The sequence below is a fragment of the Cibotium barometz genome, chromosome 31, assembly GCF_041138505.1.
Source record: "Cibotium barometz isolate CiBa-2024 chromosome 31, ASM4113850v1, whole genome shotgun sequence".
Lineage (NCBI taxonomy): Eukaryota > Viridiplantae > Streptophyta > Polypodiopsida > Cyatheales > Cibotiaceae > Cibotium > Cibotium barometz.
This window is the reverse complement of record NC_141076.1, coordinates 21,170,157-21,192,004: the sequence shown is the minus strand read 5'-3', so window position 1 is coordinate 21,192,004 and position 21,848 is coordinate 21,170,157. Positions and strand designations below refer to the sequence as shown.

The following is a 21,848-nucleotide window of genomic DNA, read 5'->3' as shown; positions in this document are numbered from 1 at the left end:
CCCAAGATTCCTATATTGACTCCCATACATACCTTGCAACCTGTGGCAAACCTCTCTGATGGCAGTGATGTGTTTCTGTAGAGGATGATTTTGCCTATGTAAAGCACAGAGAACCTTCCGGGTCTGTCTCTGTGTGGTGGGGGGTTCTGATGCCCCAGGTCAAAGGTCTCTGGCTCGTAGAATGGATCAAGCACCCCAAAGGAGTTTTTAGATCTCTCGCTAAGAACTCCTCTGGGGTGTGAGCCGGAGCGCAAGTATGGGTGGTGGGCTCTGATGTTGGAGCAGAGGCGTTGGTATGGGTGGTGGACTCTACCTTTTCAGACCACATCTGGGTCAGGGACGTCTGGCTAATAGAATGGATCGAGCTCTCTCGCTAAAAGAACTCCTCTGGGACGTCGAGCTGGAGCGTGAGTACAAGTGGTGCACTCTGATGTCGTAGTAGAGGAACTGTTGTGGGTAGTGGATTCCAATGTGGATGTGGGTACCACAAAGAAATCTGTGATGGCTCTCTATGAGGTGTCTTATCAGAGCCGGGCTGTCTCTCAGCATGTTGCCTCAACACCACATCCCTGTGTCGTCTGAGCTCCATCAAGTATATGTCCAAGCACCTCTGATCCTCAAACTGTATCACCCATGTGAGTGGTCCGAATCCCTCTCAGAAGAGACAGTGGAATCTCCCCCGTATCTCGGGCAACTGAACATATAATGGGCCTCATCCTCCGCATATTGTGCATGTCCTCTCCTCATGTGGAATATCCTCAGCTCTCCCAGTCTCTACTTTGAGGTGGTGAGAGGATACCCTGAGCTGGCCGATCGTGATACGCATAGCATGTGACGTGTATCCGAATGTATCCCGGGATCTCAAAGAATCCATCCTCAGAGAGTCTCAAGAAGTGATCTGTAGAACTCAGACTTCTTACCAATCTCTAGCGGAGACACCCATGTCTGGTGTATGTGTAGCCCGAGTAGATCCAATTGGATGATCCAGTTGATTTCCTGTCGTGAGAGATCAAGGTAGGGGGAATCAAGGCTATACTGAAACGGGGGGAGACAGTCCATTTGTATGCCATGCGCATGAAACCACTCGACTACCTCAAGTACCATACATGTGTCCGTAATGATGGTGGCCGTGTCGTTGAGGAGGAGGGAAGTCCAGCTTGTCTCAATCGCTCCCTCTCCCTCTCAAGTATAATTGCATAGAGAAATCTAGTGCTAGTCGTGGGAGGCGATCTCTGTCAAGCGTGTATACATGTTAAATACAAGTGACAATCTAAAAAAGGGCATCTTCAACCAGTGGGGCCACCCCAAACTCTGCATGTAGAATGCCATGTGGTACAGATGGCTTACTACTAATCATGCGTGACGACATCATCACCTATAGCCTCTCTATGCTCCTCCAATGATCCTTCCCTAGGCCTGGCCCCCAAAAGGTTGCACCATACATAACCGTTGGTCGTACTAGAGTATCAAAGAGCCAGCACTTAGTGCGAGGTTCTTGGAAATGTGCTTGGAAACACTGTCTCTCCACACGGGCCAGGCAGGCATGCCCCCTCGCAAGTCGGTCAGTGGTAGTGCCGGAGACAAATCTGTGAAGTTTGATACATATCATGGGGAATACGATGCATCAAAGGCACTTGCTTTTATTGCCCAGTTTGATATTGCTTTCAGTGATGAGGATTTCACTCAGAAATCCATGATCCGGCATGTAAGCATGTTCATGAAAGGCACTGCTGCCCATTGGTGGCTCACGGAGAAGCTCTCACCGAATCCCGTTAGATCATGGGAAGAGTTCAAGGAGAGGTTTTATGCTCAATTCTTGCCTCCCAATGCATTGAATGAGATAACAATGAAGTGGGATTGGGTAAAGCAAAATGAGGGGGAATCGGTAAATGCATATGTACAAAAGTTTTGGAAAGTGCTTTTGGAGGTGTCTCCATTTATGCATGTCACCGAGGCGGAAAGGAAGAGAAGGTTTCAATCGGGATTGCAACCCGTGTACAAAGCGGGATTACAAATGTATCCTGGTCATACCTTACACCAATTAATCGCAGCCGCCACTGCCATCGAGCAATTGGAACTCAAATTGAGTCGATCCAATAAGGCTAAACCCTCATTTCAAGGCAAAGAGAGGGCTGTCCAAAACCTGCAAAATGATGGACAGCCACCTAAAAGGGACCAAAACCAAGCCAAATTAGGTCCAAAAGCTGAAAATAAGTTTACTAAAAAGCGCCCTTATAAGCCGGCAAACTTTGGTCTTAGTGCTCAGAAGGAGGAGTAATATATGCGTGAAGGCAAATGCTTTACTTGTGGCAGCACTGAGCACATGGCAAAAGCATGCCCAAATAAGAAGAACAAAGCTGAAAATGCTAATGTACCGAAGCCTAATGTGCATATGGTTCCGGATGTGCAGGGCAACACTTCACATGATAGCAAAGATAGGGTTGTATGTAAAGCTTGGGGACAGCTCAAAGATCAACCCGCTTTGTTCATGTTTGATGATTGTGCATCGGAGAATTTCATATCCACTCAGATGGCAGCTGCTTTGGATATTGAAGTGGAGGACATGGGTCCTCGAATTGAAGCAGGGGCTGCCTTTGTTGGTAGAGAAGTGCAGGTCATGCCTATTTTTGGCAAGTTGCGCATACACATTCAAGGCTATGTGGATCATGAGGATTTTCTTGTGGCGCCTTTGAATGGCTGTGATGTATTGCTTGGAAAGCCTTGGCATACACGTATTGATCCGTGCAAGGCTTACAAGACTAACAGGATCACCTTCATGCATAAAGGCCGAGAACATGTAATTGATGCTGGTGAAGAGGGTGATACCATTCCCCTTGTATCTCATGTACAAATTAAGAAAGTAATGAAAAAGAGTGTTTTTGCGTACTTGATTTTTATACGAGATCATGTTGAGAAAAATAATGTACATGTAAACACTCTTAGTAATGATAGGCTGAAATTTTTGCAAGAGCACAATGATTGTTTTGCTGATGAGTTACCAAATGAGTTACCACCTGTACGACCGGAAGATCATCGCATTGATCTTGTGCCGGGTAGCTCACCGCCTAATAGGCCAGCCTATCATGTAAGTGCATCCCAAAAAGAGGAGATCATGTAAGTGCATCCCAAAAAGAGGAGATCATGAAGCAAGTAAATGAGCTTCTTGAGAAGGGTTTGGTTCAGCCGCGGGTGAACAATATGGGGAAGAGCTTGGCTGAACCAAACCCTTCTCAAGAAGCTCATTTACTTGCTTCATGATCTCCTCTTTTTGGGATGCACTTACATGATAGGCTGGCCTATTAGGCGGCGAGCTACCCGGCACAAGATCAATGCGATGATCTTCCGGTCGTACAGGTGGTAACTCATTTGGTAACTCATCAGCAAAACAATCATTGTGCTCTTGCAAAAATTTCAGTCTATCATTACTAAGAGTGTTTACATGTACATTATTTTTCTTAACATGATCTCGTACAAAAATCAAGTACGCAAAAACACTCTTTTTCATTACTTTCTTAATTTGTACATGAGATACAAGGGGAATGGTATCACCCTCTTCACCAGCATCAATTACATGTTCTCGGCCTTTATGCATGAAGGTGATCCTATTAGTCTTGTAAGCCTTGCACGGATCAATACGTGTATGCCAAGGCTTTCCAAGCAATACATCACAGCCATTCAAAGGCGCCACAAGAAAATCCTCATGATCCACATAGCCTTGAATGTGTATGCGCAACTTGCCAAAAATAGGCATGACCTGCACTTCTCTACCAACAAAGGTAGCCCCTGCTTCAATTCGAGGACCCATGTCCTCCACTTCAATACCCAAAGCAGCTGCCATCTGAGTGGATATGAAATTCTCCGATGCACAATCATCAAACATGAACAAAGCGGGTTGATCTTTGAGCTGTCCCCAAGCTTTACATACAACCCTATCTTTGCTATCATGTGAAGTGTTGCCCTGCACATCCGGAACCATATGCACATTAGGCTTCGGTACATTAGCATTTTCAGCTTTGTTCTTTGGGCATGCTTTTGCCATGTGCTCAGTGCTGCCACAAGTAAAGCATTTGCCTTCACGTACCGAGGATGCTTATGCAGAAAAGGCAACCATCCCACATGTCTTGGAATCCCCACAAGTGCCCGAACAAGAAGTTATGCCGCTCTCTATGACGTCGTTACTCCATCAAAAATCCCCCCCAAGCATCTCTGATCATGAAACTGCATAACTCTGCTAAGTGGACCAAATCCCTCCCTGAAGAGACAGTGGTATCTCCCCCGAATCTCATAGTATATTGGGCAATGGCAAACATAATGCTCCTCTGTCTCCACCTCTATGTGGCACAATCTACAAATATGTGTCTCCCTCAGGGCTTGTTGGGGTAAAGGCGTTATGCCCACCCTTATAGTGTGTACAAGCCCATAAGTTATAGTACATAGTACACTTAGTACTTTTAATGTACTAAGTGCACTATGTGTACTAGTGCAATATACATGTGTGATAGGGGAGTCACACACTCACACTTGATGAGTTGACTTATCCCCACAACTCTCTCTCTCTCTCTCTCCCTTGTTTCTCTGTGTATGTCTCCCACATGACCTAACCCTGTTTCTCCCATCAACTGGTATCAGAGCATAGGTTGCTGCTTTGATCCTCTTCCTTCTCCCTAGAGCCGTCAATTCTTTGCTGCCCTGCACTGGAGGTGTGTGAAGCGAAGGCTACAGAGGTGAAACCTGCTGTTGGCTAACCTTGGGCGTTGCAGGCAGCAAGTCGACTAGGGGTTGACAGGCAGAGCTAAGCGTAGCAAACCACAAGTGAAACCCTAACTGTTTCGGAGCGATGGCGTAGAAGGTCGCAGGCAGGCGCTAGGCGTAAAGCCACAAAACTCGTAGCGAACCAACATGGCGAAGCCATAAGGAAAGCAATGCTGACACGTGGCTGCGAGTGCGCGAAGGTGACGACGGCTGCAACGTCGGCTGGCTGGGCGTTGTGGTGCGGCGAGCGTGGAGCAGCGAACTGAAGTGAGCGAAGGCAGGGCGGGCGTCCGTCAGTATCTGTGCACGCAAGCTCTCGTTGCTGGAAGGCAGCGTAGCTGGAGCGCGTGGTGTGCGTGGCCTCCATGCAGTTCGCCTGCATCGACGATGTTGAAACCAACGTCCAGCATGCGAATACGTCAATAAGGCGTAAGCAAGGCGTCACCTTCCCCACGGCGATTCATCACTGCGAGAGAAGCCATAGCTTGTCCGTCTGGTCCTTCGCCTGCCCAAACACAGCCACGTATGTGACCAGCCCAAGCCCCACTACAGAATCAACATCACTACAGCAGCAGCAGCTAATTATCAACGAATCAGCACTCAAATCAGAATTGCCCCTCAAATTCAGCCTACAGATCAGAGAAATCAGAAAATTACAAGGTATTTTCCTCAATTTTTTTTTGGGATTTGCAATTGAGCAAGTACAATCAACAATTGAGCAGGTACAGGTGCCCAATTGCTCAATTTTTGAGCAAAATTGGCAAAATTGGGTGAAATTGGTCACAATCAGGATCAATTTGCAGGAAATTGGATGTCGAAATTTGGGGCTTTTGATGTAATTGTGCAATTAAGCACTCATACATGCTGTATGATGTGAAAAATCGCACATTTGGGCAAAATTGCAGCAAATTGCTGTGCAAATCAAGGGGCTTTTGTGCCCATTTGGTTGATTTGCATGCAGGCAATCGCATTTGATGCTGTGGATAATGTGCTGATGCCTTACAAGCACTCAATGTACCTGTAAATCAAGGGGCTTTTATGTACTGGATGTATATGTGGCCAGGGGGAAGCATCGTAAACACTCTGAATGCCTTCATGTGCGTCAATGTACCATGTATGATCAGAAATTGATCTTAAATCAAGGGGCTTTTCAAGTTCGTATGCTTGTTGAGCTTGGCAAAGCAGCAGGCAAGACATTTATGCCTTGAATCCTCAAAAATCAGCTTGCAATCAAGGGGCTTTTGCCCAATTTCTGTTCGGGACTGTTGTATGCAGTGTACGGGACTGTAAAAGTCTGATTTTCACTCATTTGGACAGCCAGGAGAGCATTTATTGCTACTGTACCTGTTGGTACAGATTTGGCACAGCTTTGTGCATGTTTTGGCATGGCTGTACACTGTTTTGAGTGACCAAAAGGTTCAATTTCAGCTGCTGTACTTGCCGGTACAGGTTTGGTACATCATTGGTGAGCACTTGGTGCTGCTGTACAGTACTTTGGAAGGGCAAAAGAGCACATTTAAGGTGCTGTCCAAAATCTGCAGCAACCAGATTTTGGTGTTTTCATCACATAAAGTGGGAGAAAAGTTGCATTTGTGCTTCCGCAGTGGGAGATAAAGCTTGGGAGAACAACTGTGAGCACTTTGTGTGCTTTTGGTGCAGTGTTTGCACATTTTGCAGGGAGTCAGGCATTGACAGGTTGCATTTTGATATGGCAACCACAGGTGAGAGCTCTTCATTGCTTCATATCAAGAAGCTTGAAGGCTCGCATAACTATGATATTTGGCAAACCCAATGCTACAATGTGTTGCTCCAGAAAAAGCAGCACAAGCCTATCAAAGAAAGGGGTGTGATGCCCGCTTCTCTTACTGCTGAAGAGTGGGAAGATATGGATGAGCTGGCAAGATCTACTATCATGTTGTCTGTGTCAGACTCATTACTTTTCAGCATTCGTGAAGAGAAGACAGCTTGGGGAATGTGGCAGAGATTGCAGGACTTGTATGCCCAACAAAGTGCCTCAAGCAAAGTGTATTGGTTGAAGAAACTCATAGGCCTTCAAATGAAGGAAGGGGCTTCTATGACAGCCCATCTAAATGAGTTTAATGGTATTGTCAGCCAGGTCATTAATCAAAAGTTGGCAATGGACGATGAGTTCAAAGCGACTTTTCTGTTATGCACTTTGCCAGAGAGTTGGGACACATTCAGGACAGCCACTAGCAATTCGCATGCTATGCTGTCATATGCAGATGTTGAGGGTGCTCTTCTTCAAGAAGAGATGAACAGGAAAAACAACTCTGTTGGAAAGTCCAATGCAATGAATGCACGTGGGAGATCCCAGCAAAGGGAAAAAAGCCAAGAACGGGGAAGGAGCAAGTCTCGCTCCAAAAAGGATTTGGAATGCCATTATTGTGGCAAAAAGGGACACATTAAAAAGCAATGCTACAAATGGAAAAATGATCAAAAAGAAAAGGGAAAAGGCAAAGACAAAGAGAAGGATGAAGCCAAAGATGTAAAGCCAAAGGGCAAAAGTGGAGTCAAGATTGAAGAAATCAATGTGTCACATGCAGGTGGCAGTGAGGATTACTTCTTCACTTGATGCCCATTCACTTCTTACAGGTGGTCATGGTATGCACTCATGGATCATTGATTCAGGTGCCTCCTTTCATGTCACAGGTTGCAGAGACTTGTTTGTCAGGTATACTGCTGGCAATGAAGGAGTGGTTTATTTGGGTGATAACCATGCATGCAAGATTCTTGGCAGAGGTGATGTGAGGCTTGTATTTTCAGATGGCTCACAGCTTATGCTCCATGATGTCAGGCATGTGCCTGAGATCAAGAAGAATCTGCTTTCTACTGGACAGCTTGATGATGCTGATTATGTTACCACATTTGGTAGTGGAAAGTGGAAAATTAGTAAGGGCTCACTGGTTGTTGCCAGAGGCTCTAAGGTGGACACTCTTTACTTTATGCATGCAGGTGTTTGTCACCATGCTAATGTAAATGCAACCGAGCTGCCGGAAATCTCTATGTGGCATAGCCGGTTGGGACACATGAGTGTCAAAGGAATGGAGCAATTGTCTCGTTTGGGTTACTTGCCTTCTCTAAAGTTTTCAAGTTTTCAGTTTTGTGAGCATTGTATATATGGTAGGCAACTACAGTGCCCCCACAAGAAAGCTCTTGGACAGAAAGATGGTCAGTTAGAGCTTGTGCATACAGATGTATGTGAGATGCCTCAGCTTTCTTTGGGAGGGGCAAAATATTTTGTGTCTTTTATTGATGATGCCACACACAAGGTGTGGGTTTATCCTCTTCGTTTGAAGAGTGATACATTCTCAGTGTTTCAGAAGTTTGTTGCTCTTGTTGAGAATCAAACTAGCAAAACACTGAAGGCTTTGCGTTCCGACAATGGTGGAGAGTATATGTCCAAACAGTTTCAGGACTTTTGTGATGCTAAAGGCATCAAGAGGGAGCTCTCTACTCCTTATGATCCTCCACAAAACGGAACAGCAGAGAGGATGAACAGGACCATTCAGGAGAAGGTCCGTTCTATGTTGTCACATGCTGCAGTACCTCATGGTTTTTGGGCTGAAGCTGTTATGACAGTCGTTCACCTTATGAATAGGTCACCTAACACGAGGCTTGGTGGGAAAGTGCCAGAGGAAGTATGGACAGGGAAGCCTCCGTCATACAAGCACTTGAGAGTGTTTGGTTGCGTTGCGTACGTGCACATACGCAGGGAAATGCGCACCAAACTTGATCCTAAGTCTCACAAATGCATATTCCTAGGATATGGTGACAGAGGTGAAATGGGGTATAGACTTTGGGATCCCATGAATAGAAAGATCATACGCAGCAATGATGTCATTTTTGATGAAACATGCATGTATAAGGAGCCTGCAAGGCAACAGGAGCCTGGCAGAGTCATCTTTGATGATGATGGACATCATGGACAACAACAAAGGGCTGTAAATCAGCCATTACAGCAGGAAAACCAGCACTTAAATGGTGCTGAAAATGGTCCAAATGGACAGCCAGAGATGGCAGAAGATATCCCTATGGATATACCACAGTTAGAGGATATACCGGGCATGATTTTTCAGCCTTATGGCATGGAACAGGAGCCACCAATGGGTGATATGCAGGCTGGACAGCAACCTGCAAATGATGGTCATTGGGTACGGAGGTCCACAAGACCCTCCAGAGCCCCTGACAGGTTTGTTCCAGGGGTTGACTACTTGATGCTTACTGACTGTGGGGAGCCCTCATGTTATAAAGAGGCTTTACAGAGGGCAGACAAGGCTCTATGGGAACGTGCCATGAAGTCAGAGATGGATTCTCTGCATAAAAATGGAACTTGGAAGTTGGTGCATTTGCCTGCAGGCAAGAAGGTTTTGCCATGCAAGTGGGTTAACAGGCTCAAAGTTGCACCAGATGCAAAGCCAAGATACAAAGCCAGGTTAGTGACTAAGGGCTTCAAGCAGGAATATGGTGTGGACTTTGATGAGATCTTCTCTCCAGTGGTCAAAATGACCACACTTAGAGCTGTATTAGCTTTGGTTGCACATGATGATCTGGACTTGATTCAGATGGATGTGAAGACTGCTTTTCTTCACGGTGATCTCCATGAGGAGATATATATGCAGCAGCCAGAGGGTTATGCAGTAAGTGGAAAGGAGAAGCTTGTATGCAAGCTGAAAAAGAGTCTTTATGGGCTCAAACAGGCACCAAGAGAATGGTATCATAAATTTGATACATTCATGAAATCTCAGAAATTCAGGAGAAGTGACATGAATCACTGCTTGTACACCAAGAAAGCTTTGGATGGCAGTCTATTGATCCTCATCTTGTATGTTGATGATATGTCGATTGCCGGGAAATCTCGTAAAGAGATGGATGCCTTGAAACAGAGGCTGCATCAAACCTTTGATATGAAGGATTTGGGTGATGCAAATCACATCTTGGGTATGCGGATACTTCGGGACAGAAATCAGCATGTGTTGTATTTGTCTCAGAAGGAATACATTGGCAAAGTCTTGCAGAGGTTCAATATGGACGGGGGGAAGAAGACTAGTACTCCTTTGCCTCCATATGTGAAACTCAGTGCTATGGACAGCCCACAGTCAGATAGAGACAGGGCTGATATGGCCAAGATTCCGTATGCTTCAGCTTGTGGCAGTCTCATGTATGCCATGGTTGCATTTGCAGTGGGAGTGGTTTCTAGATACATGGCCAACCCTGGCAAGAAGCATTGGGAAGCAGTGAAAGGTGTCATGAGATACCTGAAGGGCACACAGGATTTGTGCATTTGCTTTGGCAAACAAGATGCATTAGTGCATGGCTACACGGATTCGGATTATGCCGGTCATCCAGATAACCGGAAGTCTACTACCGGTTATGTATTTACATTCACAGGAGGTGCTGTGTCATGGATATCCAGGATGCAGAAGTGCACAGCCTTATCTACTACAGAGGCCGAGTATATTGCAGCCACAGAGGCTTGCAAGGAGGCATTATGGCTATCTAGGTTAGTGGTTGATTTGGGTTATACAGGGGATATTCCATTGTTGCATTGTGACAGTCAGAGTGCCATCCAGTTGGCAAAGAACACTGTTTTTCATGCAAAGGCGAAGCATGTGGATGTGAAGTATCACTTCATCAGAGAGGTGATAGAGAACAAGCAAATTCAGCTTGTTAAGATTCATACGGATGACAACCCGGCTGATCTGTTGACAAAGAGTTTGCCTCCAGAGCGGTTTGCTCATTGCAGACACTTGATGGGCATTGGATGAGGCCAGTTTCAGCCTTGATATGGCCTTGTATATTATCATGTACATGCTGATTTTTTCTTTTCCTTTACTTAAGGGCACTTTGCCTTTAAGTGGGAGGTTGTTGGGGTAAAGGCGTTATGCCCACCCTTATAGTGTGTACAAGCCCATAAGTTATAGTACATAGTACACTTAGTACTTTTAATGTACTAAGTGCACTATGTGTACTAGTGCAATATACATGTGTGATAGGGGAGTCACACACTCACACTTGATGAGTTGACTTATCCCCACAACTCTCTCTCTCTCTCTCTCCCTTGTTTCTCTGTGTATGTCTCCCACATGACCTAACCCTGTTTCTCCCATCAGGGCTCCTATAGCTCTCCCTGCCTCTATCTCTAGAGTGTGTGAAGATACCCGAAGCTACCCAATAGTAGTGCGCATGGCATGAGACATATATACATCCATGTACCCCGGTCCCTGCACAAACCCATCCTCTGTGAGTTGTAAGAAATGATCGTGGTAGTGCTGCCTCTTCACAGGAAGAGGCTGTGGAGGATCAATCCATGTATGACGTGTGTATAGCTGTATCAAATCCTGACGTATCAATCGATTCCTCTCCACACGGGAGAGTCTCATGGTCAGATGGTCCTCATCATACTGAAATGGAGGGAGCCTGTCCATACTCATCCCATGTAGTGAAAACCACTGTAAAACCTCTGCATACCATGACTGTCGCCCTGATGCTACTACTCGCTCTGATGACTCTAGGGCCTGTCTCGGAATCTATATGGGGGCATGTGCCTAGCCCACTGAATAAATGTCACTGTCTGAAAGAGTGCCTCCACTAGCATGGGCGAAGATGCAAACTCTGCCAAAACTATGCATTGCTTGGGAAATTTCCAAACTAACTTGACAAGTGTCTTGGGTGTCCATACATGGTTTAGATCTCGGCATGGGCTCTCTAGAGTGTCCAAAAGAATGTACCTAGCTAAAATGCAAAGGAATGGGAGCCCAAATTACTATAATGCCCGGTGCTCGGGTTTATGTGTTCACACCACATAATAAGTGTGTGAACACATAAACTTATAAATTTGTCTGAGTCCCAAAGTAAGGTCAAAATTTGAGTTTTTGGCACCCTTCGGAGCCTTGCAAAATGACCACCACTTGTCAGAATACAATGGCTTGCACACGATCTCAAAGCCAGTAGTTCCCGTTGTCCCGGGCGCTACAAGGCTGATCCACAGCATCACATGCAAGATACGAAAAGAAGGCACGCATCTAGCAAATCATCTACCAGCCAAGCAGGCATGAGATGCATATGCATATGAAAACTTGGAACTCCCATGTTACCTATTCTTGCCTGCCCTAAGCCTAAGCCATGCTAGTAAACTCAAGCGTGGGGCCCTAGCCAAGCTAGTGACAAACCACCATGGTTGTCTTAGAGACAAACCACCATGGTTGTCCTAGCCAAGCTACAAACAAGCCACACCAACCAAGCTGGACATCCATGGACAAACTATGTGCCTGTGTCCATGTGCAAACAGCGATACACATCTTGTGATCAACTCTGTGCGTTGCATAATCATGAATTAGGGGCAAAGTTGTGACGACATGGCTGGACCCACCGAAGCTTTCTCCTACAAAGATGCAGTTTTACCGGTACCACTTTATGAGGCTTGCAAAGGATGGCTTCATTGAGAAGCCTGGCTATCTTCATACACATGTCACATGCCATGAGGATTGCGATTGGCCAGATCAGAGCCTCATCACACATCACCTAAGGGTGGAGATTGGGCGTGCAAAGAGCATTGCCAGAGAGAATAGGCTCTACCGATTCTGTCCGCTAGAATTTGAGACGGAGGAGCACGATCTTTTCAGATGCCCACTGCACTATGAGATACAAGGGAGGTTCCATTGCCTTTTCAGGGAGGAATTTGGCCCACTGTCTCGGGATTACCCAAATCAGCGATGCCTGGAACTCTACTTGATGGAGTTGCGCCACCACAAAGGTCAGCTATGCAGGGAGGCACAGAGGCAGACACCAGATACCTCAGCCCACCATCACCAGTTTCTTTAAACCGACCCAAGATGGAGGCCCTTGCAGACTTCCACGAGATAGCCCTAACCCAGATGTCCCTACTCGACAGACCCAAGCAGTGCACACTGTTACAACCCTGTGTTTTTCTCTGGACAGTAAGCAGGTCGGCACGGGCACGGGATGGACGCATCAACTTGGAATCGAGAAAAGAAACCCATGTGTGTCGCTAGCTCAAGTGTGAAGGGGACAAAGAATTCAAGTTTATAAGGTTTTAAAACCTTTGATGATAAGATAATAATAATTATTTTTAAAGGATGCGCCTTTTTGCTATTGCTTCTAGATTTTTGCTTTTTGGAGAAAAGCAGGATGAGGCACCTCTTTATTAAAGGGAAAGGTGGTGGAGTCGAGGATGCATGGCTTCTTCTCCTTGGGCATGGGTTCCTTCCACGTATGTGTGGGCGAGCAGTTGTGAGTAGTGAGTGGCGCATCTCCTTGGAAAAGCTGGTCGCCAAAAAGCACAAGCGCCGATTGAAGGTTTCTCTCTTTGTCTTGCTTTTTGGAGTAGAGAGGCTGGCGGGCTGCGCTACAGCACTCACAGGCGCAGAGTGAAGGAGCCGGGCTGTAGCCAAGGATTGCAGCTTACGTGGCGCACAGAGGGGCTGGCTTTGTTTCATGGCAAGCAGTCTCTAGGCGGCACACACGGGCTGAGCTGCAGATTTTCTTTTTTTTTTGTAACAGGCCGGCGCACAAGGGTTGGAATGTCTCCCTCTCTCTTGTGCAAACAGGTGGATTGTGGGAGAGGTAGAAGCGTTCAGGTGGTGCCCATAAATACAGGCAGAGTTTTGCTTTCTCTGTCTTGGAAAGGGGCGTACTGCCACAGGACTGAACAGAAGCATACATGTGGGGACAGCCGGCAGCCACCGATTTCTCTCTCTCTCTCTCTATGGGATGCACGTGGGTTGGCTGAAGGAGAATAGAGATAGGCTTTTCTCTTTCTCTCTCTGTGGGTTATGGAAAAATCACAAGGTATTGCTATGGAAAACAACCCTGGTTTTGGCGCCGTGATTGGATAGTGTATCTGTGGGTTTCTCATGGAAACAGGACATTGGTTTTTCAAGAGGAAACAGGACTTTGGTATCGAGGAAACAGGCCTATGGTTTATCGGATACAGGTCTTTGGTTTATCGAATACAGGTCTTTGGTTTCATGTGGAAAGCATGTCTTTGGATTCATGTGAACAGGTTGTAATCTTCTCAAGGTTACACGCAAGCTTTGACTATAGGGAAGGACATATGGTTTGGTACAGCCCTACTGCCGTTTGGGAAAGGTTTTGAGGGATCCATGGTAGAGATGGAGAAGACCTTTTCAAGCAGGGAGGTGTTGTACAGGTGTGCCTTCTCTATGGTATGTTGTGCTGTAATAACGAGAGTTCTTATTTGGAAGTCCTGGGTGAAACTATAAGAAATCCTATTGATGGAGGATTCAACAAGTTGTACTTTGTACTCAAATTTGATCAAGTAAAGAAATACCGCAAGGGGCGCCACTGCGTTTTGGGGCCAATCGGTGTCCGTGTACTTTTTGCAGGAGCACTCTAACTCCCCCTGTTTGTTTTCCTTTTCCAGGTCCTCAAAGGTGTTGAAGTGTTTTGTGTGCGAGTGTTTGTTTCACCACCCGTCAAATTTTCTGAAGGCCGGATTCATACACTGATAGCGCATGTGTCACAGATGCCACCCCGCCTCCCAGGCGTCTCCCTAGACAGAGAAATCAAGGTGAAACAAGCTAGACACTCAAGACCCACCGGTCCAAGGAGATGCTCCCCCCAACAGCTTCAATTCTGAGTGTGGAGTGCCCCTCCACAAGCAGCGGACCTGTACAGCCTCTACAGTCATAGGAGATCCACTTTGATGCCCTCACATTGTGTCATTGCAGCATAGTTCTCTTTGCACTTACATTGCTGTTTTCTCCTTTCAGCTCTAGTTGGGTTTTTCAATATGTTTTCTCCATGATTCTGTTACTTCATGGACACATTGTAACACTTTTGGTCTCACATACCCTTCGGTCTTTTGTAGACATTAATAGAACTCTCTCTCTCTCTCTCTCTCTCTCTCTCTCTCTCATATAATGACCAGAGAAGCAAGCATTTCTAGAAGCCAACAACCAGCATCCCCCCTCACAAACCCAATTATTGGAGTTTGAAGCCCCCAGTGAAGCCTTCTTAAACATACCAAACCGGCCCCTCGGCTCTTCCTTGTTCTAGCTTGTGGGATGGCTTTGGTGAGAAATTTGATGAACATCAAATTTTTGGGTGTAAGCTATTGAAGAGATTAGATAGCAAGACCACAAAAGGCTTCAATTGGTGTGTCACCATAGGCATTTTCTCAGGCTATATGCATTTTCTCGGGCTATATGCCCTGTTTGAGACAATGTATGGTGCTCAGATAAAAAGAACAGAAGTTCAGTTAAGGAGCTCCTAACCTTTTCAAGGATTTCAATTGCCTCAGTGTATGTGATTCGTGCAAAAGGGGATGCTGCCACAAGACGAAGACGATCAACCGCTGTTTTGTCAAACATGTTTGACATGAACTCCATGTCATCTGCACAGTTCTCAAGCAACCACTTGCAGAGGAACTTTACACAGTCTTCTGCACAATTCATATCATCCTGCAGGAGACCACCCACGTATATATTTGATCAGACCAGGCACATCATAGCAAAAAAGGCAAGCAAGATTAGGCCACAAATGCAGAAATAACACTATATTAAATTTCTTAACCATGAAATCATACTTGAGAGGAAATTTTCACCCTCCTTAACAAACCATTATCATACATACAAGGAGTCTTCATAAGATTGATGACCTATCAATGGATTACCTTTTCTCCAAAGACCAGGGCCTTATTAAATCATTTCCCTTACCCATACTAGGCCATAAATAGCCACTATGAATTACCTCAATATCAGCAAAAGCAATTTCTGGCTCAATCATCCAGAATTCTGCCAAGTGGCGCGTTGTATGAGAGTTCTCAGCACGGAAAGTAGGGCCAAACGTGTACACACTGCTGAGCCCGCAAGCGTATGTCTCCACCTGAAGCTGCCCGGAGACTGTCAAGTAAGCTTGCCTAGCAAAAAAATCTGCAGAGTAATCTATGGCTCCATCCCTCATTGGCATCCCTGGCTGGAACTTGCTCTGGGCTTCCAATTGTGCAAACCAATCTTTTGCTTGATTGAGCTCTCGTATACCCGCGGCGATAGCATCCTTGTTGCCGCTTTTCTTCACTTCCTTTAGGGCCTCACCTTTCAAAATGATGGCATTCTTGGATGCTTCCAGCTGAGCATCTGAGGGTGGAGGATTGACCTTAGCCTCCTTATCCCTCCTTTCTGCCTCATTAAATAGTGTTGTAACCTGGAACATCTCCCCGGCACCTTCACAGTCACTTGTGGTGATGATAGGTGTGTGCACGTACAAAAAGCCATTCTGCTGAAAAAAAGTATGCACTGCATATGCAAGTGCATTGCGAATACGTGCAACTGCTGCAATCTGCACACATGCAACACAAAACAGCTCTTCAGAAACTGAATTTGGGTGCCTTTTTGATGAGACAATTCTTCTGTTTGAAGCTCTTACCGTGTTTGTACGGGCACGCAGATGCAAATAGTTTCTTAGATACTCCAAAGGGAGTCTTGTCTTAGCAATAGGATACGTTGAAGGATTGCAAGTCCCTATCTCCAAAACCTTGACCACTTTGAATTCCACCATTTGCTTTGTTCCTTCGGGTGGCTTTTTCAACTCTCCTTCGACAAGAATGCATGTTCCTGTTGGAGTAAGCTGGTTAAGTGAACCCACACTTGCATCGACAAGAACCTGCATGGTATATAGTACACGGTGTAATCTCTCTCTCTCTCTCTCTCTCTCTCTCTCTCTCTCTCTCTCTCTCTGGTTGATTGACTATTTTTATTCAGCTCCCTCCCATCACTTATTGTACCCTATACCTAGCATAGTAGGATCTAGATTTTTCATCTTGTATAATCTCAGAGTCTCAAATCTTAGCTTATAGTTTTTACTGTGGCTTTTTCTTATTTCATCTATGTGACGAGATTTCATGGACACTATGTATGCATCAACCACCTGAGGATAGAGACAAGGAGAGCCATGCAGATACCTCGTGAGGAGAGGATATGCACTATGTGCTAGCAGGAGGTCGGGTCAAAGGAGCACTTCATATGCAAGTGCACCGTATATTATGAGATTCGAGGGAGGTTCCATTGTCTCTTCAGAGAGGGATTTGGACCCTTATCCAAGATCATGGATTACCCAAATCAGCAATGCATGGTGTGTGAAAATATACCCAAAACAGGTATTCAACCCAGCCCAAAAAGGGCCGACTCCTATGCTGGCTGAGTAATATCTCATATAAATATGAGGCTCCCCCCTTGTTCATGTGTGAATCATCAACCCCACATGGACTTTGGCGCCCTGCACCTCAGGCTGCGTTCTACTCTTATGCGTTTCATCGCCTACTGGACACCTCGTGGACTGCACCTCACTGTGTGCATCGCCACCTCCTGCTGGTCAGAACACGGAGGACTCACATCAGTGTTATCGCTGCCTTACATCAGGTTCATCTACTGCGTTAACTGCTGCTGAACTGGCCGCCTATATCAGCCTCACATCAGCGTTTTCGCCGCCTACATCAGGTTCACCTACAGCGCCTACTGCTGCTGGACTGGAAGCCTACATCAGGCTCACAGCAGCGTTTACATCGCCTACATCAGGCCTGACTTCATCGTCTACATCAGGTTGTCTTCAGCGTTTGCATCAGGCTTATATCAACGCTTTCATCAGGGTCACTCCAGCTCTGTTATCTGCGTTTTATGGGACAGCAGCTCTCTCTGCTTATTCGCAGTCTCACATAGAGCTCCTGTACTGGACTTCATCTTTTATATACACATCACCATCGCATGCTGTGTGTTTTACTCTAATCTTTCATATATTTGGTCCTTTGGTCTCTTTTGTCCTCACACATGGACCTCTTCCACCCCGGCCCCAAGCAACTCTTCCAACCACAAGAGGACACCCCACCAGCCATGGATGACATACACAGAGCCTCATTGAGCCACACATTCTCGAGTGCTCAACCCCCCCGCCAGACCCCACTCTAGTGTGACTCTAGATCGGGCCATGGCACTACAGCGAGTCCAATGTCCCAGACTCCTTGGACCTCTCTAGCAACACAGACGTCAACCCTAGCTTGAGGAGATCTTGGAGGCCACCTTCCCACGCCCAGCGGATCTACAGAGCCTTCTACCATAGTCACCAGAAACGAGAAACGGGAACAGAAACGTTCGAGGAATGGAAACGAGGAAACAAGTTTTTAGGGGTGGAAACACCCGTTTCTTGTGACAATCACTTGGGAAACGAGAAACAGCCATGGAAACGGATGGGATCTTGAAACAGAGAAACGCGTTTCTAGGGATTGAAACGGCCATTTCCTGTGACCATTTGTAAGCCTAGCAAGGCGTGTCGTAATAGATTCAACCACGTGTCCAAGAGATAAAGATATAGAGAGAGGGGAAGAGAGAGAAGGGATTAGGGAATTTTGCACACTACACCACACTAAGCGGGGAACAAGCCCCATCCCCTTTCAAGAATTTATTTAGGAACAATCCACGAGCACGCTGGCCAGGATTAATACAACAATGAATACAAAGCAAACAAATATGCCGATGTAGAATATCCAAGTCGGTGTCGATATCGATGTCGAGACACGAGATCTATGAAACCGAGCACACCACGGGGATGACCCACAAGAATCTCTCACCGGGCTAGTACTAGATCCAATATCCAAGTCTAAATCCAAGTCCAAATCCAGATCTAGATCCAAGTCCAAGTCCAAGTCCAAATCCAAATCCAACTCCAACTCCAACTCCAACTCCAAGTCCAAAGATCTCCAGACTTGTAGCAATACTCACAGTAGTTATATGTAGTTGACAAGTGTTTGATGTCCAGTCGAAAGAATGGATACCCAATCTTGGAGTAGATACGACATCTCGGCGAGTCAAGTCCACAAATGGCGGCAATCCAAAAGAGTGCTCCTGGCTGGAGCTATCCAATAGGTGTCGGTCTCCAGAAAATCCAACACACTCCACATCTTTCATGGGCTCCACGTTCTTGACACACTACACTCCACAAGTCTTCGGATGAATGCCAAGAAAGATGGCAACCTTCAAGAGTCTTTTGCACAATCCAAGAATCACCGAGGCCCTCAAGAAGTAAGTATGTTGTAGATATGGCCTCCTGATGATGAAGAAGACTCGTCCAGCACAGAGGTCTTCCAAGCAGTAGTAAGGGAAGAAGGTAACCAATTGTACGGCACTCTTTGATGCATAGCAATACCATACAGATGCTCTGGGTGTAGAAATCGGCTAGAAGACAATCACCAACAGCAGGTAAATGGCATGGCTCCCACCAGCAGCGAGCATAGGAATATGGCAGCCTCTAATCAGCAAAACATGCCTCTATCGGCACACTGTTCAGCCAGCAGTTGTTTTAGGGTTAGGCTTTTCCTGTAGATACAATACGGCCAGGCGGCTTCAGGGTTCAGCAGGCCTGTTCAGTATCAGCAGCATCAAGTACAGTAGAGGCGGGTGCTGGAACTTCAGTACGGATAGCCCTTGCAAGGGTGTAGACAGGCACACAGCTGTATGGCAGAGACGGAGCAGCTGTACGGCGAGGCTGAGTAGGTGCAACAGGTTCACACACAGCAAGTACGACATTTGTACGGCCACAGCTGACAGCTGTCAACAATAGGGAATCCGTTTAGTGTATGGAAGACTTCCTGGTGTTGATGATGATGGAAAGAAGGCGGCGCTTCAGTTTGTAAAGTCAATGATGATGGTCTTCTCGCACTCTCCCACAAACTCGATGATAATGAAGGTGAGGATAATCTCCAAGCTTCCATGGATGAGAAGGGGGAGGTTCATGCTTCTTTTATACCTTGGGGAAGCCTTGCTTTTTGCCAAAAGCTTGCCCATGCTTTGGCTTTTGCCTTTTACTCTTTGCTTTTCCCTTTTGGCTTTTGTTTTTGCTTCTTTTACTTTTATTTATAAAATATTACCCAACTTTAGTCAAAAGTTTTTGTTTTGCTTTTCTAGCTTCAAGGCCTTGCTTTTTGGTCTTGGAATTGCTTTTCGGAAAAGCGGCTTTTAGCTTTTTGGTCCGGGCAAGTCTCCTCTTGCCAATGGTATCCCTAGCTTGTGGTCAACTCAGTTTGACTTTTTGCTTTTTCTTGCTTTTTGACCAAGGTAGGTGCTTTTTCTTGAGCAAACCTTAGGGTCCCTGTCACCATGCTTTCTTCCTACCTGTCTGGTGTCCGGGCAAGGGTTCCATCATGTGAAATAGAGCTAGGAGGGCCAAATAGTTACAATATTCCTTCTACATGCTAACCCATGCTCGATATCCTTGATGGCTCCCTCCCCCTACCGGGGGGTTAGCTCCATAGGTATGATGGTCCCACTTTGTATCATATGGTGTAACTATTTGGCCCTTCTAGCTCTTTTCACATGATGGAACACATGTCCGGACACATGGACACGTTAATAAAAGCATTGGACAAAGCACCAATATTGGTCAAAAAGCAAGAAAAAGCAAAAAGTTAAACTATGTTGACCAAAAGCTGAGGGCACCATTGGAAAGAGGACATCGAATTGGATCAAAAAACTAAAAGCCACTTTTCCAAAAAGCAGCTTCAGGACCAAAAAGCAAGGCCCTAAAGCTATAAAAGCACAAACCAAGAACTTTGGCTATTATGAATATTTAAAGAGAAAAACGAAAGCAAAAGGGTAAAGCAAAAGCAAGACAAAAAGCAGGGACCCCCTTCAAGTATATATATTATAAGAAGCTTGTACTCTCTTGGAGAATCATAAAATTTTTGGAGAGCCATCTTGGGAGACCCATCTTTGAAGGCTTGATCATCCTCTTCATCATCAAAATCTCCCTCTCCACTCTCAGCCTCTGCCCTGCTTGCAATGCCACCTCTGCCAGCTGAACCACCAGCGGCACCGCCGCCACCTCTGCCGCCCAAATCCCGCCTCCGCCTCCGTCGCCTGTTTATCTGTTTCCACCGCCGCCTCCTCAGAGCGCCACCACTCTCCCGCCTCTACAGTGCTTGTTGCGCCACCCTGAGCTATCACTGCCGCCTTTGTATCTCTGTGTGAGCAGCCCCTCCGCCTTCAGCTAAACTCAGCCTCTACTTCGCCTCCTATTGCCGCCTCTGCTCCGACTTGAGGGAAGAGCCGCCGCCTTGAGTTGATTCATGTCCAACCCTACATCTATCATTTTGAAGTATACCTTTTGAGATTCTCTTTGTCCGGTTATGGTGTAGAGAGATTTGTGGGAATATGAGAGCATCAAACTTGATTCAGATATTGGATATTGGTACTAGCCCGATGCGACACTTGTGGATCATCCTCGTGGTGAGCTCGGCATCAAAGATCTTGTGCCTCGACCCCGACTTCAGCCCAACCTCAACATCGACACTCTTGTTTGATATTGTGTTCATTTGTTGTATTGGTCCTAGCTTGGAAGAGCCCGTGGATTGGTCCTCAAATAAATTCTTGAAAAGGGGGCGAGGCTTGGTCCCCACTCAACGTGGTGCACTATGTAAAACCCCTATACCCATCTCTCTCCCCCCCTTCCCTCTCTCTATCTATATCTCTTGGACACGTGGTTGAATCTGCCACTGCACGCTCTGTTGGGCTTACAACTAGCCCGGTGAGAGATTCTTGTGGGTCATTCCCATGGTGTGCTCGCCATCAAAGATCTTGTGCCTCAACATCAACTTTGACCCAAATTTCTTCATCGACATATTATAAGATTTCAAGACTCTCTCTAGAGGTTGAGATGGAGGAGCAGTATCTTTTTAGATGCCCAGTACACAATGAGATTTGAGGGAGGTTTCATTGTCTCTTCAAGGAGGGATTTGGCAGTGTCTTGGTTCATTGATTTCCCGGACCAGCAATGCCTGGACTCTACCTAATGGTAGCTCCACCGCCACAGAGATCAGCTATGCGAGGCACAGACTCAGACCCTAGATACCTAATAGCATCCCATCACGAGATTCTTTTATCTTACCGAGGATGGAGGCCCCCGCCAACAACCACAAGAGAGCTCTAACTCGAACACCCCTACTCGAAGGACCAAGAAGCACACAATGACAGTCCATGTGCCATTGGTGCCATCCTGCCTCCCGGATGCCTAGACAAAGCAATTCAAGTGCAACGAGCTCAAACAGGCAG

At 46.2% G+C, this 21,848-nt stretch overlaps 1 protein-coding gene across 1 annotated transcript in view; it reads right to left on the bottom strand.

Annotated features, from left to right (window-relative positions):
* LOC147620609 (asparagine--tRNA ligase, cytoplasmic 1-like) overlaps nt 1-21,848 on the bottom strand; it is a 33,733-nt gene that overhangs the window by 7,458 nt on the left and 4,427 nt on the right. The window contains exons 3-5 of the mRNA XM_086824854.1: nt 16,180-16,416; nt 15,505-16,092; nt 15,030-15,215 (exon numbers count right to left, since the gene is read on the bottom strand). Of these exons, the coding sequence (XP_086680980.1) occupies nt 15,030-15,215; nt 15,505-16,092; nt 16,180-16,416 (1,011 nt within the window). The remainder of the gene's footprint in view (nt 1-15,029; nt 15,216-15,504; nt 16,093-16,179; nt 16,417-21,848) is intronic.